Source organism: Dendrobates tinctorius, unplaced genomic scaffold, assembly GCF_039654945.1.
Source record: "Dendrobates tinctorius isolate UK_male_01 unplaced genomic scaffold, ASM3965494v1 ptg000019l, whole genome shotgun sequence".
In the NCBI taxonomy this organism is placed as follows: Eukaryota; Metazoa; Chordata; class Amphibia; order Anura; family Dendrobatidae; genus Dendrobates; species Dendrobates tinctorius.
The window spans coordinates 65,453,890-65,470,946 of record NW_027361687.1 but is presented as its reverse complement, the minus strand read 5'-3'; the positions used below and the strand labels follow the sequence as shown (position 1 = coordinate 65,470,946).

Sequence of the window (17,057 nt, the reverse complement as noted above, 5' to 3'; positions counted from 1 at the left end):
ATTTGGAGGAGTGTAACCAGGTTGTTGCATCAGAAAGTTGTAAATAGTTTCAGAGGAATGAAATTACATTGCAAAACATTGCTAAGGATAAATTGTGATGGAGGACCCCTTAACTTAGTAAGAGCTAAGCTGAAGAGACCATGGATGAGACAGATGAATCTCCAGACTGACAGGTCCTTGGCTATGTTCTAATGAATGACCTCAAACTTATAGTTTCAAAGATACTCATTACTGCATTGGTACAAGTTCTCAAGTGTAAAAGGAAAAGATCTATCCTCTACAATCTGTAAATTCTTTGCCACCTTTATGCGCAGCATTTTTGCTGCCAAGAGGTGCAGAAACCTTGCAGAAATTTCACTCAACTTGCGTACATACTGTAAGGTGTTGATGAGACTTGTTACTTTGCTGGTGCAAATTCTCCAGTGTAAAGGAACGTAATAACCAATCTTTAGATACAATGCCTTGATCCCTTAAAATTTAATTTGTGACTATATTTTTCTCACTTCACCAACTTTGACTATCTAGTGCTGATGCATCATACACAAATCAGATCACACAAATATTTAAATTCAAGTTGTAATGTAACAAAAAAGGTAAAACGCCAAACGGGGCAAATACTTTCGCAAGCCACTGTTCCTTTCTGATCATATATGAGAGACCTAGATTCAGGAGGCGGTGGAATGCATGTCCATTGTACTAGCCTCGTGTTTGTGATTTTTCAGAGCTCAGCATAACATCGAGGCCTTAGATGTGTCAATATTCTGCACATTGTTTTACCAATGTAGAACCCTTTTAACAGTACTATAGCCAAAAATTAATGCCTAATGGAAAGGGTTTGTATACCATTCCCAAGGTAGATAAAGTGCCTATGTGGAATGGCGTGGTTCTAGCTTAGGTTGGCCTCTCCCTCGTCCCCATTAGTAGTGTGAACCTGTGAAGAGCTTAATCAGCGCCTACAGGTGGTGGTATACTAATCCAAGGTTGATAATGAATGGGTCATGATGAAAAAATAACAGCAAAAATTGAAAATACTAGTGTATAAATATTGCATGCAGTCAAATCAATAGGCCACTAGATGGCAGACTACGTGTACTTGATTTAGCAGACTTCGGAGAGACTATTCGACTGCATAGAAGAGATTTAATTCATTAAATTGTTTGTCTTTGTGATTGTCTTTGGGTATAATTCAGCAAGAATTTTACTTTATCATATCCTAAAAAAAATAATCGCCTTTCATAATAAATTGATCATGAAATAATTTAAAATGATATTTCCCTAAAAATACCCAATTAGTTAAAAACTTAGCTTTTCCTTTTTTGTCATCCATCCTACCCAGACTCCTGATTTTACTACTTATCGGTTTTCTGCTCTCTTCTCAGTGGAAGTTAGCTGTTCAGGACTCGAAGAAAGCTGGGTGACATACCTCATGTAGCTACAATGATGACCAATCCATATTAGTTGTCATCAAGTGTTTTGAGAAGTAAGAATATTTTAGAACTTGATGGAAGATGATAAATGAAGGAACCACTTTTGATTTTAGTAGAAATTTGGCTTTAAGTTTTGCAAAATGCTGAAGATCTCAAGAGAAAATGTGAAGTAGGTAATTAGGATAGGAAACATCATGAATTAAAAATTGACGACTTTTGTTCACATGGAAGGAAATAGCTTTCTAAGGTATCTGGGAGAATGTACTGTATATGTTATAGTCGGAAGTGTTTATGTATGTGACATTGTCATGGGATGGAGCAGGACTTCCTCTGAAGGGTTAATCACAGCCTTATAATGGGACACTCCCCTCCCCAGCCAGATGCAATGTATGAATAGCTTTGGGTCTGATCCTCCAGAGCCATTCTCTCACTCCCTGAGTATTCAGCATCACACTCCCACAGACTGGTAGTAAAGTATCCTTGAAGAAGACTTGGAGCATAACAATGAGCAGAATGGAAACCTATCCGATGTCTATATCCGATGGCGAAGAGTCTGCACAAATGTGGAACCTCAACAAACGTCTGGAAGCTTATCTCTCCCGTGTCAAAGCCCTAGAAGAAGAGAACAATCTCCTCAGGGCGGAGATCCATCATCTCAAGAACAACAGGTCTGATAAAACCTTTATAAGAAAGTACCATGATGAAATTATGACATTGAGGGACGCCTTAGATGATGGATACCGGGAGATGGTCCAGGTAGAAACAGACAGAGACTCCATCTATCAAGAGATAGAATATGTGAAGGAACAGTGCCTCCAAGAGAAGCAAGCCCAAGAAGATGTAAAGAGAGAACTGTCTGAGAGCAAGAGACTGCTGGAAGAGGAGAAAAGAGCCCAAATATGGTTGAAAGAAAGACTTTTTCAACTGGAGCAAGAGTTAGAAGACATCTTCAATGCTCATGAAGAAGAGAAGGCTCTGATGGAAAAGGAGATTTCCAGTTACTCTCAAAGACTGGAGAACTTCAAATTTGCTCCCATAAACTTCAAACCAGTCAATGTGGAAGACTATGCAAATCAGTTGTCACAGATATGGCAGGGAGCTGTTGACGAGTACCAGAATAAGGTGTCAACTCTGGAGGCAAATTTGTCCCAGGCCAAAGAAAACTTGAAGAAGGTGGTGGATGAGAACAAACAGAGTCAACTGCTATTGCAGAATCTAGACAGAGATTTGGAGAGTCTTAAGAACCAGAAGGAGATGCTGGAAGGACTTCTGACCAAGCAGTGGCTGGAACAACAAGACGAAGAAGGTAGACTACAGGTGTGTATCCAATCCCTCACCATGTACATGTAATTAGTCACTTACCCCAATTTACAATCAAATTAAAAAATAAGCCAAAAATAAGTATTAAATGTCTTTGAAGGTTCTCAGAGTTGAAATATGTGACAGAAAGTAGCAATCTTAGGTTCAGGGATCATTGTTTATAATTGGTCACTTTGATGGCTTTAGTTCACGTAGGTTGGCTATTGACAATTATTGGGCTAATTTCGGGGATGATTCTGAAACTGTAATTTGGTGGATCTAAGGCTACTTTCACACTTGCGTTAGGAGGCGCAGCTCATGGCCGCCGTGCAGCTCCCCTGCTGCGCCCCCTCCGGTCAGCTCCTCCTATGGGTGAATGATGCTGCATGCGACCTGCGTACCCTATCGTTAGCATTAGGTACTCAGGCCGTGCGCTGGTATGCTTTTACCGGTGCATGCGCCCTTTTGATGGTGCGCCGACGTGTGCCAAATGCACCGTGTTGCATTTTGGTGCGCTCGGTGCACCGTCAAAAGGGTGAATGCGCCGGCAAAAGCATACCAGCGCACGGCCTGCGTACCCAATGCTAACGATAGGGTACGCAGGTCGCATGCAGCGTCAAGCGCCCATAGGAGGAGCTGACTGGAGGTGGCGCAGCAGGGGGGCGAAGCTTCACGGCTGCCATGCGCTGCGCCTCTTAACGCAATTGTGAAAGTAGCCTAATAAAAGGTAAACCCCCCACGTATCCTACTTTTGACATTCATGGAGAGGTAGGCTTCATTGGCTTCAAGGCATCAATTCTTCAGGTCTGAGATGATGAATACCATCCTTCTCCATACAAAGTCCAAGTAATACCACCATCCAGTGGCCAAGTAGTTCCACCGTAATTCATCACTGGGCCTTTTACACAGTTCATGTTCAGGAAAAACACTCATATGACCTCTTGTTTTGGCAGTCATCACCACATGTAAAAGGCTCTTACGAGGGTCATTAGAAGAGTGATAAGAAGCCAATTTGGTCAGGAAGTTGATAAATTGCTTGGCTGTGTCTGGTATTGGACTGGGCTGACAACTCTCGAGTAATCTCTGGCAGGACCTTAATGACGATCTATATATAGATCTATCTATGAATCCAAGCTATGTTAAATATTTCAGTCCCACTTTACATGAAGAAAAATATTGGCTTATACTTCCTGAATGCTTAGTAAACATCCCTCATACAGTGAACTCATAGATGTGCATTTCACACACAGCAGGGAGTAAGCACAACCTTCTCCCTACAAATAGTTCTACAGATCTGGAGCCAAATCAATTTTATATATATATATATATATATATATATATATATATATATATAACCAATAATGCCCTGGGTTATGACATCAACCAAAGGGCAGAGCTAAAGTAGTCAATGGAGGTAAAAGCTTCAGGCAGGAGTTCACCACCAGGCAGGCATCATACGATGGATGTGTGCCACAGGAATCATGAGTACTGCTTAGTTACCTAGCCACTTACTCAAAGTGGATTGGACATAAGGTAAGGTTACATAAGGTAACGTTATTCTGTTGGGGTATCCTCAACTTGGTCACACATGTCCGGACAGGAGCCTGTCTCCTGCTGCTCTGCGTCTCTCTACATTTACTTCTATAGGAGTCCTGAAAAATTGCTGTGTCCTCAGCAATTATCAAGACTTCTGAAGAAAAATTCAGAAGGTCCTACCAAGATGGAGCCATGTAATTGAGATAGAGCACCTTCATCCATCCATTTATCTAAACTAAATTGAAATGCCATAATTGTTCAAGATGGGAATACCATTTAAAAAACACGACTGCTGTTTTCCAAAATCACGCAGATCCATAGATTATGCCTGGTATTGCAACTTGGCTCCAGTGAAATGAATTGGGCTGAGCTTAAATACATCACACCCCTATTTGGCCTAGGACATGCCTTAATTTAACAGTCCTGGCAAATTTGGGACTATTAGCAACTATGCTGCAATACAACCCACAACCTACAGGTGTTTTTTTGAAGAAAACAACAACGTTTGCTGGCACTTTAGGCTCAATGGTTTCTGTACTGTCTCTTAGTGTTAACCTGATTGGATGTTGTTATTGTGTATGGTGCACCAATGAATATGTGGTTGGCACTAGAGTTGAGCGAAACGGGTCGAAAAATTTCAAAAGTCGCCGACTTTTGGCAAAGTCAGGTTTCATGAAACGAAACCCGACCCTAGGATGAGGTCGGCCACGAGGCGTTTCAAAAGTTTGTTTTGCGCTCTTTTTCAGCCTATCAGGATCCACGGACACTGTGGGCAACGTGATGACATAGGCACGGGTCACCACCATCTTTCAGAAGGGCATGCAAGTGATTGGCTTGCTTTGGGGGGCGTCACAGGGGGTATAAAAGGGCGTGCACGCCGACCGCCATGTTACTCATGCTGATCTCAGAATAGAGAGAGCTGCTGCTGCAGCTGATTTTGTAGGGAGAGCGTTAGGCAGGGAAGAAGACACCAAAAACTGCTTCTGCTGCTAGCGATTTTGCCTGTACAACACACCAGTCACTGTGTGTGCAGTGCAAAGGGAGGCTATATAGTGGTGTATCAGTGGTGTTGGTTGTTGGGCTGCCTTCTAAGGCTTCCTGACATTCCTGCATTGCTGTTTACCCACTGCTCCGCAAACTGCTTTTTTAAAAGCAATCCCAATTTTTTTTTTTGTCCTGCTGAGAAGAAAAAAAAACTGCTTCTGCTGCTAGCGATTTTGCCTGTACAACACATCAGTCACTTTGTGTGCAGTGCAAGGGGAGGCTATATAGTGGTTTATCAGTGGTGTTGGTTGTTGGGCTGCCTTCTAAGGCTTCCTGACATTCCTGCATTGCTGTTTACCCACTGCTCCGCAAACTGCTTTTTTAAAAGCAATCCCAATTTTTTTTTTTGTCCTGCTGAGAAGAAAAAAAAACTGCTTCTGCTGATAGCGATTTTGCCTGTACAACACATCAGTCACTGTGTGTGCAGTGCAAGGGGAGGCTCTATAGTGGTGTATCAGTGGTGTTGGTTGTTGGGCTGCCTTCTAAGGCTTCCTGACATTCCAGCAATGCTGTCTACCCACTGCTCCGCAAACTGCTTTTTTAAAAGCAATCCCAATTTTTTTTTTTTGTCCTGCTGAGAAGAAAAAAAAACTGCTTCTGCTGCTAGCGATTTTGCCTGTACAACACACCAGTCACTGTGTGTGCAGTGCAAGGGGCGGCTATATAGTGGTGTATCAGTGTGGTTGGTTGTTGGGCTGCCTTCTAAGGCTTCCTGACATTCCTGCATTGCTGTTTACCCACTGCTCCGCAAACTGCTTTTTTAAAAGCAATCCCAATTTTTTTTTTTGTCCTGCTGAGAAGAAAAAAAAACTGCTTCTGCTGCTAGCGATTTTGCCTGTACAACACACCAGTCACTGCGTGTGCAGTGCAAGGGGAGGCTATATAGTGGTGTATCAGTGGTGTTGGTTGTTGGGCTGCCTTCTAAGGCTTCCTGACATTCCTGCATTGCTGTTTACCCACTGCTCCGCAAACTGCTTTTTTAAAAGCAATCCCAATTTTTTTTTTTTGTCCTGCTGAGGTACTGAGCATGCATTTTTTCACACCATACAGCGGTGTACGCTCCTCACACAGTACCGTGTAATGGCTGTTATCACAGCCACAGTGAAGCTATCAGTGTGTCACTCTGTGAGAATAAAACGAGGACATGTTCCGTTCTTACAGACCTGCACTCTAGGGAGATTCCTATTCTGCCCAATTCTACATACACCTTGTAGTTTGTGATACACTAGCCAATTTCTGCCTGTGACATAGCGCTGTGATATTCAGTGGGCCTCACACAATCCATAAGTGTCCAGTGTCCACAAGTGTGTGCAGAAATTCAAAATCTCCCTTATCCTCTAGTCACTTTGGTTACAGCTGTGCCATCGAGCCTGTGACAGAGCGCTCAGATATTCAGTGGGCCTCACACAATCCAAAAGTGTCCAGTGTCCACAAGTGTGTGCAGAAATTCAAAATCTCCCTTATCCTCTAGTCACTTTGGTCACAGCTGTGCCATCGAGCCTGTGACAGAGCGCTCAGATATTCAGTGGGCCTCACACAATCCATAAGTGTCCACAAGTGTGTGCAGAAATTCAAAATCTCCCTTATCCTCTAGTCACTTTGGTCACAGCTGTGCCATCGAGCCTGTGACAGAGCGCTCAGATATTCAGTGGGCCTCACACAATCCAAAAGTGTCCAGTGTCCACAAGTGTGTGCAGAAATTCAAAATCTCCCTTATCCTCTAGTCACTTTGGTCACAGCTGTGCCATCGAGCCTGTGACAGAGCGCTCAGATATTCAGTGGGCCTCACACAATCCAAAAGTGTCCAGTGTCCACAAGTGTGTGCAGAAATTCAAAATCTCCCTTATCCTCTAGTCATTTTGGTCACAGCTGTGCCATCGAGCCTGTGACAGAGCGCTCAGATATTCAGTGGGCCTCACACAATCCAAAAGTGTCCAGTGTCCACAAGTGTGTGCAGAAATTCAAAATCTCCCTTATCCTCTAGTCACTTTGGTCACAGCTGTGCCATCGAGCCTGTGACAGAGCGCTCAGATATTCAGTGGGCCTCACACAATCCATAAGTGTCCAGTGTCCACAAGTGTGTGCAGAAATTCAAAATCTCCCTTATCCTCTAGTCACTTTGGTCACAGATGTGCCATCGAGCCTGTGACAGAGCGCTCAGATATTCAGTGGGCCTCACACAATCCAAAAGTGTCCAGTGTCCACAAGTGTGTGCAGAAATTCAAAATCTCCCTTATCCTCTAGTCACTTTGGTCACAGCTGTGCCATCGAGCCTGTGACAGAGCGCTCAGATATTCAGTGGGCCTCACACAATCCAAAAGTGTCCAGTGTCCACAAGTGTGTGCAGAAATTCAAAATCTCCCTTATCCTCTAGTCATTTTGGTCACAGCTGTGCCATCGAGCCTGTGACAGAGCGCTCAGATATTCAGTGGGCCTCACACAATCCAAAAGTGTCCAGTGTCCACAAGTGTGTGCAGAAATTCAAAATCTCCCTTATCCTCTAGTCACTTTGGTCACAGCTGTGCCATTGAGCCTGTGACAGAGCGCTCAGATATTCAGTGGGCCTCACACAATCCATAAGTGTCCAGTGTCCACAAGTGTGTGCAGAAATTCAAAATCTCCCTTATCCTCTAGTCACTTTGGTCACAGCTGTGCCATCGAGCCTGTGACAGAGCGCTCAGATATTCAGTGGGCCTCACACAATCCAAAAGTGTCCAGTGTCCACAAGTGTGTGCAGAAATTCAAAATCTCCCTTATCCTCTAGTCACTTTGGTCACAGCTGTGCCATCGAGCCTGTGACAGAGCGCTCAGATATTCAGTGGGCCCCACACAATCCATAAGTGTCCAGTGTCCACAAGTATGTGCAGAAATTCAAAATCTCCCTTATCCTCTAGTCACTTTGGTCACAGCTGTGCCATCGAGCCTGTGACAGAGCGCTCAGATATTCAGTGGGCCTCACACAATCCAAAAGTGTCCAGTGTCCACAAGTGTGTGCAGAAATTCAAAATCTCCCTTATCCTCTAGTCATTTTGGTCACAGCTGTGCCATCGAGCCTGTGACAGAGCGCTCAGATATTCAGTGGGCCTCACACAATCCAAAAGTGTCCAGTGTCCACAAGTGTCTGCAGAAATTCAAAATCTCCCCTGTCCTATAGACACCTTGTACCTTGTTTTACATTACTATATAGTTTGTTGGATTTTGTCTACATTTCTACCAAAAATGAGGAAGGCTGGTGGAAGAGGCCGTGGAATTGGGCGGGGGTTGGCAGCTGGTAATGATGGTGTTGGTGGTGGATCTGATGGTAGTGGCAAGAGCAAAATAGGACCGAATGCAGGAGGTGTTGAGCCTGCATCATCGTCTGGCTACATAAGGCCTCGAACGCTTAGTTTTCTAGGAGTTGGCAAACCGCTTTTAAAGCCAGAGCATCAGGAAAAAGTTTTGTCTTACATTGCTGACTCAGCCTCCAGCTCTATCGCCTCCTCTTCTTCAGTTGTAAAAAGTAAAAGCACTGAGTCGTCATTGGAGGCTCATGTTCATGAACCACACCTTTCCTTGTGTCCTTCACCCCAACCAAGATTGAAGGATGACGCAGGCCATACTACTGATTACTCCATGGAGCTGTTTTCACATACCATGCCTGGATTATCAAGTGAAATGGTGAATTACCCAGGCCAAGATGAATCTGACATGGAGTGCACTGATGCACAGCCGCTGATGGATGATTCTGCTGGTACATTCACTCAGAGCACTACATTGTCCTCGCAGTGTACAGAGCCAGATTCTGACCCTGATGAGACTCAGGTGCCCCTTCCCGCACACTATACCACCATACACGGTGACACAGAGGAAGGTGCACATGACATAGAAGAGGAGGTGATGGATGACCCAGTTGTTGACCCAGATTGGCATCCATTGGGGGAAGAGGGTGCTGCTTCCAATAGCTCAGATGAGGAGCATCCACAGCAGACATCGACATCGCAACAGCTGTTATCTGGCAGGCCCGGAGCACTACAAAGACAGGTTCCAAACATCAAAAGAGTTGCTGGACAGCTTGTCCAGAGGGTCAAAAGATCACAGTGTGCTAGGCCGCAAAATGTCTGCCAAAGTAGGAAGAGTGCAGTGTGGCACTTTTTTGAACAAAATCCTCATGATCAGGCCAAGGTTATCTGTAAGAAGTGCGCAAAGACCTTTAGCCGAGGGAAAAATCTGAAAAATTTGAATACCAGTTGCATGCTTAGACATTTAACCAGCATGCATTTGCAAGCGTGGACACAACACCAAACCTCAAGTGCCACATGTGCAACTGATCACAATGAAGGTAGTCAGCAACGCTACATTGTTTCCCCCACTGTAAGCCCACCGGTTAGCACAGCAGCAAATGTTGAGGTGTCGTTGCAAGGCCACAGCAGTCAGGGAATCCCACTGTTATATCAATGAAAGACTGATTCTAGGCCATCAGAAAGAACAACAACTCCATCACCATCATCAACCCTCTCTCAGTCCGCCCTGTCCACCGCTACTTCCACCATATGCAGCTCTCAAGTCCAGCTCACCCTCCCAGACACTATGAGTAGGTCAAAAAAGTACTCAGTCTCTCATCCGCGTACACTGGGTTTGAACGCCCACATTGCCAAACTAATCTCGTTTGAGATGATGCCCTTTCGGTTGGTGGAAAGCACAGCTTTCCGCGAACTCATGGCCTATGCAGTACCACGCTATGACCTACCCAGTCGCCACTTCTTCTCTCGCAAAGCCATCCCAGCCCTCCACCATCATGTGAAAGACCGCATTGTCCATGCACTCAAGCAGTCAGTGAGCGGAAAGGTGCACCTCACAACTGATGCATGGTCCAGTCGGCATGGCCAGGGCCGTTACGTGTCCATCACTGCGCACTGGGTTAATGTGGTGGATGCAGGGTCCACAGGGGACAGCAGTGGTGGGACAGTGCTGCCTAGCCCACGGTATAGGAAATAGTTGGCTGTAGGCGTTCGACCCTCCTCCTCCTCCTCCTCCAGAAGCGAAAGCTCGTCCACAGAGCGCAGTCGTATGAGCACTCCATCTGCAGCTGCCACTGTTGCACACGAGGTGTCCCCCTATCGAGCAGCTAGTGGAAAGCGTCAGCAGGCTGTGTTGCAGATGATGTGTTTGGGCGACAGACACACCGCCGAGGTGCTGGCCGAGTACTTGAAGCGACAAACTGAGTCATGGCTGGGCAGTGTACATCTTGAGGCAGGCAAGGTAGTTAGTGATAACGGCCGTAATTTTGTGGCAGCCATAGCCCTTTCAGAACTCAGCCACATACCTTGCTTGGCTCACACCTTGAACCTGGTGGTGCAGTGCTTCCTCAAAAATTATCCGGAGTTAACAGCCCTGCTCCAGAAGGTGCGAAGACTGTGCGCGCACATCCGCCGGTCGCCTGTACACTCCGTTCGTATGCAGAAGCTGCAGCGATTGCTCCACCTTCCCAACCACCGCCTCATTATCGACATTGCAACAAGGTGGAACTCCACCCTGCACATGGTGGAGCGGCTGTGCGAGCAGAGGCAGGCCATAATGCATTTGTGGGAGGATACACGGCCAGGCACTTTGAGAGCAGACAAGGAGTTGACAGGTGTGCAGTGGTCGAAGCTGAAAGACCTCTGTAAAGTCCTTCAGTGTTTTGAGGAATGCACACGGCTGGTAAGCGCAGACGACGCCATCCTAAGCATGAGCATCCCACTTATGCGTCTGCTCATGCAAACTTTGACGCACCTTAAGGAGCAGGCTTCTGCAGCCAATGTTGATGAGGAGGAAGAGGAGGAGGGAATCCTTGTTGACATTCAGCCATTGTCTGCTCAGGGACCTCACCTGGACGAGGTGGAGGAAGAGGAGGAGGAGGATGATGGGGATGATTACTTAGGGGAGGAGGATGCATCTCGTGGGGCAAGTGAAAATGTTGGTGTGGCAAGGTCTGGTACAGGGTTTGTGCGTGACTGGAGGGATGTGGATTTGCCAGAAAGTGCTCCTCCAACCAGCACTCGCAGTGCATCATTGACACCGGGAACATTGGCCCACATGTCAGATTATGCCTTGCAGATCCTAAAAAGGGACCCCCGCATTGCCAAAATGATGAACGATGACGACTACTGGTTGGCCAGCATCCTGGATCCACGCTATAAAGGCAAATTACAAAACATCATGCCACAGGAGAACCTTGACCTAATATTGGCTAATAAACAAGCAACTCTGGTAAATCGGTTGCTTGAGGCATTCCCAGCACACAGCAGCGGTGATGGTTCTCACACGAGCCGTACGGGCCGGGGGCAGCTTGGCAGAGGTGTTCGTGGTGCACACAGCAGAAGTGGCGTTGGAGACAGGGGTTTCATGACAATGTTGTGGACTGATTTTTCAAGTACCGCTCACACAACTGGTAATACTGCATCGATGGAAAGTGACAGGAGACAGCAGTTGTCAACTATGGTTACAAACTACTTTTCCTCCCATATCGATGTTCTCCCACACAGGTCATTCCCCTTTGACTATTGGGCCGCTAAACTGGACACCTGGCCTGAATTGGCACAATATGCCTTACAGGAGCTCGCTTGCCCAGCTGCAAGTGTGCTATCGGAAAGAGTCTTCAGTGCAGCTGGATCAATCCTGACAGAAAAAAGGACCCGTCTGTCAACCCAAAATGTGGATGATCTAACCTTCATTAAAATGAACCACGCATGGGTTTCCAAGGATTTTGTCCCACCTTCCCCTGATGACACATAGGGTGACAGAAAAATGGCTTGCTTTGGTCCACCTCTTCCTGGGACTTGACCTATTTCACCTTTTGCATCAGCTGAATGTCCAACATCAACATATGCCACTTTCTAAAACTCCCTAACTGTGCTGCCTCCCCCCCCATGGCCGGGGTCACCACCTAGCGCACGACACCGTGCGAGTGCCGTTGCCCTGGACAGGTGGGTAGGCCGACTCTTGGGAGCGGGCACTGGCACAGGGTCCCTCATAGTGCAATCAAGTGTCTCTGACGGTGGTGGTGCACACCCACCGTCAGACTCACCGCCGTACTATGAGGGGCCCAGTGCCAGTACCGACGCCCAAGAGTGGGCCCCCCTTGCTTGGGCAGGGCCCCAGCATTTGCAATCTTTACCTCTCCCTGCTCCTCCGCTGTGTAGTCTGGGCCGTCAAATCCATACTGTGCCTGACACCGTTTGAGCCTGCCTCCTGATGTATAGACATATATTTTGAATGTGTACGCTATCCATACATGTTATCTGGGGATACGGTTCCCTTTCTAACCTTTGTGCAATCACGTGCAATCCATACTGGGCCTAACACCGTCTGAGCCTGCCTCCTGATGTATAGACATATATTTTGAATGTGTACGCTATCCATACATGTTATCTGGGGATACGGTACACTTTCTAACCTTTGTGCAATCACGTGCAATCCATACTGGGCCTAACACCGTCTGAGCCTGCCTCCTGATGTATAGACATATATTTTGAATGTGTACGCTATCCATACATGTTATCTGGGGATACGGTACCCTTTCTCACCTTTGTGCAATCACGTGCAATCCATACTGGGCCTAACACCGTCTGAGCCTGCCTCCTGATGTATAGACATATATTTTGAATGTGTATGCTATCCATACATGTTATCTGGGGATACGGTACCCTTTCTCACCTTTGTGCAATCATCGTGTAATCCATACTGGGCGTGAGAACGGCTGGCGAGCTGTTAAGCAAGCTACAGCACCTGTGGTTTGCACACGTAAGTTTTTCATTTTTCAGGAATGACGGTTAGGCCTTATTCCGGAACTGCGGTTGACCTGCACTTACTGGGAAATCATTGTTTGCGGGTAATAATTGTAATCAGTGATCCCCATCACTAACGTTGTTCAGCGGGTTATCTGCACCTGTAAGCGACAAACGCTGGCCTTTTCAATGTAGCGCACATGCAGCCACGGACATATAAGGGCATGACACACCAGTTATTGGCCAATCTCATGTGCCAGAGCCTCACGTGTCCCTCTAGTAAGCCGGACTCGGACCGCGGGGCATGACGTAGTCTCGTTCGTTAACGGAATTAAGCTTGCAATGTGTGCATCTGTTCTGTAGCTGGCATGGTTGAGGTTTCCCAGGTGGAGTCGAATTTAACCGTAGGCTCCACTCCTGGTGGTGCCCTTCTGGACATTCCTTTAAGGTTCAGCTTTGCAACCATACTGCCCACGTAAAACAAACACTTTTCCTTCATGAACGCTGTTTGGAGGGTCATGACTCGTGGGAATAACGCCGCCCAATCAGTTAACCTGCTAGAGAGATCGTTCGTTGCTCCCAAGCATGACATCACACTCCCTAGGAAGAAGGTAATGCCACTGTGGCGACCGTACTCCTGGGGGCGACACAAGTGCACTGATGCCCAGCCACTGCTCGATGAATCTGCTGGTACATTGACCCAGACCACTACATTCCCCTCGCACGCTACACGGCCTGAATCTGACCCTGATGAAACTCAGGTTACCCTTCCCATATACAGTTCCATCATACACGGTGACAAAGAGGAAGCTGCAGATGAAAGTGCAGGTTCGGCCCACCCGCCATCAGACACACCACCGTACTATTAGGGGCCCTGTGCCAGTGCCGTCGCCAACGAGTGGGCCCCCCCTGCTTGCTCAGGATCACAGCACTTGCAAAGTTGAAATACTGTGCAGTGAGATGGAAGATGGGGACAACGAGGAGTCCAGACAAGTACATGGATTCCCTAGCGAGGAGACTTATTTGATTGTTTTCAATGTTGGGACAGCAATTTTTGGGGAGCACTATACTCTGGAGAATGATAGATGGGGCCCACCATACACTGGAACATTCCAAAGGTGGACATCAGACACTGGAGCAGCATTTACAGGGCCCATTATACACTAGAGCATTAGAAATGGGGCCCATTATGTTTGGAGCATTATTTGGGCCCATAAGACAGTGGAGCTTCATCCATGGGGACCAACATATACTGTAGCATTATGTGGAGCTCATCATATACTGTTTCAAACATTATATGGGACCAATGATTCTGTATGGAGAAATAGATGGGCCTCGTCATGAGATGTAAAAAGTGAAGTATTTTTCATTGTACTATACCGCTATTTCTCTGCCGTATCGGAGCATGATGAGTTGTGGTATGTGTTAAAGGAGCGCTCTTTCGCCCAGGGCACATGAAAACCTGGAGCCAGCCCTCCCCCCCCCACAGTCTGTAGCCAAATAACCCCCATTTTTCAGTGCGTAACTTGTATTATGAAGTTAATTAAGGTTGACAAGCTTAAGTAAGAAGAATTGATGCTTTTGGCATTCAAATGGGCACTGTAGGTGTGTTTCCTGTCCTCCTCTCACTGCCGACTTTTATTCCCCATTGACTTACATTGGGTTTCGTGTTTCGGGACGACCCCGACTTTTCCCTATAATCGGACGATCTTGCTCGACCCGACTTTTGGAAAAGTCGGGTTTCACGAAACGAAACTCGACCCTAAAAAACCAAAAGTCGCTCAGCTCTAGTTGGCACACATTATAAAGAATGTGGCAATATGCAGGTTTCTCTTCAAATATCTCTATGCTCAACTTTCACCATTTGATTATGTCATTCCAAAAGCCCCAAATCTGCTTTTTATCTGTTAAAATTTTGAACCTATTTAACAAACTAGTGGTCCAGAGTTTACCTAAGGGACTCTGTTTAGTGACCCTATTAAAGAAATCTTTAAAATAAGGTGGTCCTGGTGTTAGATGGCTAGAATCCAGGATAAGACTTATGTTGGGCCCTATTTCCTGGTACACTGAGGTTTTCTAGGCCTACAGATGGAGCTCTCTGCTCTACCACCGGATTCTAATGTATCGGCATCATGTTGATACCAATACAGTTCGCCAGAGATCTAGGGCACCTGGCCAGAAGTTTGGAGCATGTGTATTTCCCCAGATCTTTGGCTTTAGCAACGTCTCTTCTTAGGGTGTGCGCACACACTGCGGAATCTGCTGCGGATTTATCCGCACAGATTTTGCAAAATCCGCAGATAAATCCGCAGGTCAACAGACCTGCGGTTTATCTGCGGATTAGCCTGCGGTTTTGCCCTGCGGTTTATCATCTCCATAATGGAGGAGATGGTAAACCGCTGCGGAATCCGCAGAAAGAATTGACATGCAATTCTTTCTGCGGATTTGAAACTGCAGCAAAATCCGTGCGGAAAATTCCACAGCATCTGCACAGCGGCTTTTAATTCCCATAGGGAATAATGGTACTGTACACCGCAGCTAATTCTGCTGCGGATCTGCAGGGCCAAATCCGTTGCAGATCCGCAGCAGAATACGCAGCGTGTGCACACACCCTTAGAGGAGCAAAAATTTCAAAACAAAGTTCTTGATTTTTTTTTTTAAATTATAGGAAATGGACGTTTTTAAGTGTGTTTTCTAGAGCTGTATAAATAAAACTTATTTAAGACAGTTCAGTATGTGCCTGCCATTTTTAACACAGAGTGGGGCAGATTTATGAAGCTGTCTGAGTGAGATAAAGAGTCTTTATTGCCCATATCAACCAATCACAGCTCAGCTTTAATTTGTGGAAAAATAAAGCTATATGATGATGGGTTGCGATTGGCAACATACAGTATGAAAAATGTCCTCCAGTATTTGAGTTATGATGCCAACTCAACTGTTAGACCACGATTGCCAGCACAGATAAGAAACGTGCACATACGTTTTACCTTGATATCAACTTTATTTACACACTTTTGGTAAATTCCTTAAAATTGTTTTTTTTTATTATTTACATCAATCAAGGATTATAACAGCTTTGGTTACAGCTTACTGTTCAAACACAATCTTCTACAGCTGTGACATTCGATACTGCAAAGTCACGGAACACATGGCGGCACTTAGCTCAGTTATGTATAAAAGAACCCATGCTTTCCACATGCTTTCTAGGAAAAAATGCTATAAAACAAAGTGTAGTTCAAATTCCACTCCTTGATGAACGGATATTATGAGGATCAGAATATCAAATCATAAAGATTCCCATATAGATCGCTACTGAAGGACCCAATTGTTTATGCCACACTGATAAAGTGTCTATGAGTAGAATTTGTTGCCTAATATGCTCATTCCTTCTGTAACTCCTTGGGCTCCTTCCATGTGTAACTCTGTAGCTGCTTGGTCTCCTTCCTTCTGTAACTCCTTTGGCTGATTCGCTCTGTAACTCCTTGGGCTCATTCTCGCTAACTCCTTTTGCTCCTTCCCTCTGTAACAGCTTGGGTCCATTCCCTCTGTAACTCCTTTGGCTCATTCTCTATTTAATTCCTTGGTTTCCTTCTCCCTATAACTCCTAGGGCTCCTTCCCTCTGTAACTGCTTGTATTCCTTCCCTCTGTAACTGCTTGGGCTCATTCCCTCTCTAACTCTTTCTGTTAATTCTCTCTGTAACTATGTCCGCTCATTCCTTCAGTAACCTCTTGGGCTCCTTCTCTCTGTAACTCTTTGGGCTCCTTTCCTCTGTAACTGCTTGGGCTCATTCACTCTGTAACTCCTTGGGCTCATTCCCTCTGTAACTCCTTGGGCTCCTTCCTTCTGTAACTTCTTGGGCTCCTTCCCGCTGTAACTCCTTGGGCTCCTTCCCTCAGTAGCTCCTTGGGCTCATTCCCTGTCTAACTCATTGGGCTCCTTCCCTCTGTGACTCCTTCGACTCCATTCTTCTGTAACTCCATTGTCTATTTAGGTTGGTTGACATA

At 45.9% G+C, this 17,057-nt stretch overlaps 1 protein-coding gene across 1 annotated transcript in view; it reads left to right on the top strand.

The window, feature by feature from the left end:
- Nucleotides 1-1,854: 1,854 nt before the first annotated feature.
- The window catches only part of NES (nestin), a 43,610-nt gene continuing 28,407 nt past the window's right edge, over nt 1,855-17,057 (top strand). Inside the window, exon 1 of the mRNA XM_073567154.1 lies at nt 1,855-2,744. Coding sequence (XP_073423255.1) covers nt 1,932-2,744 — 813 coding nt within the window. The 5' untranslated portion in view covers nt 1,855-1,931. The remainder of the gene's footprint in view (nt 2,745-17,057) is intronic.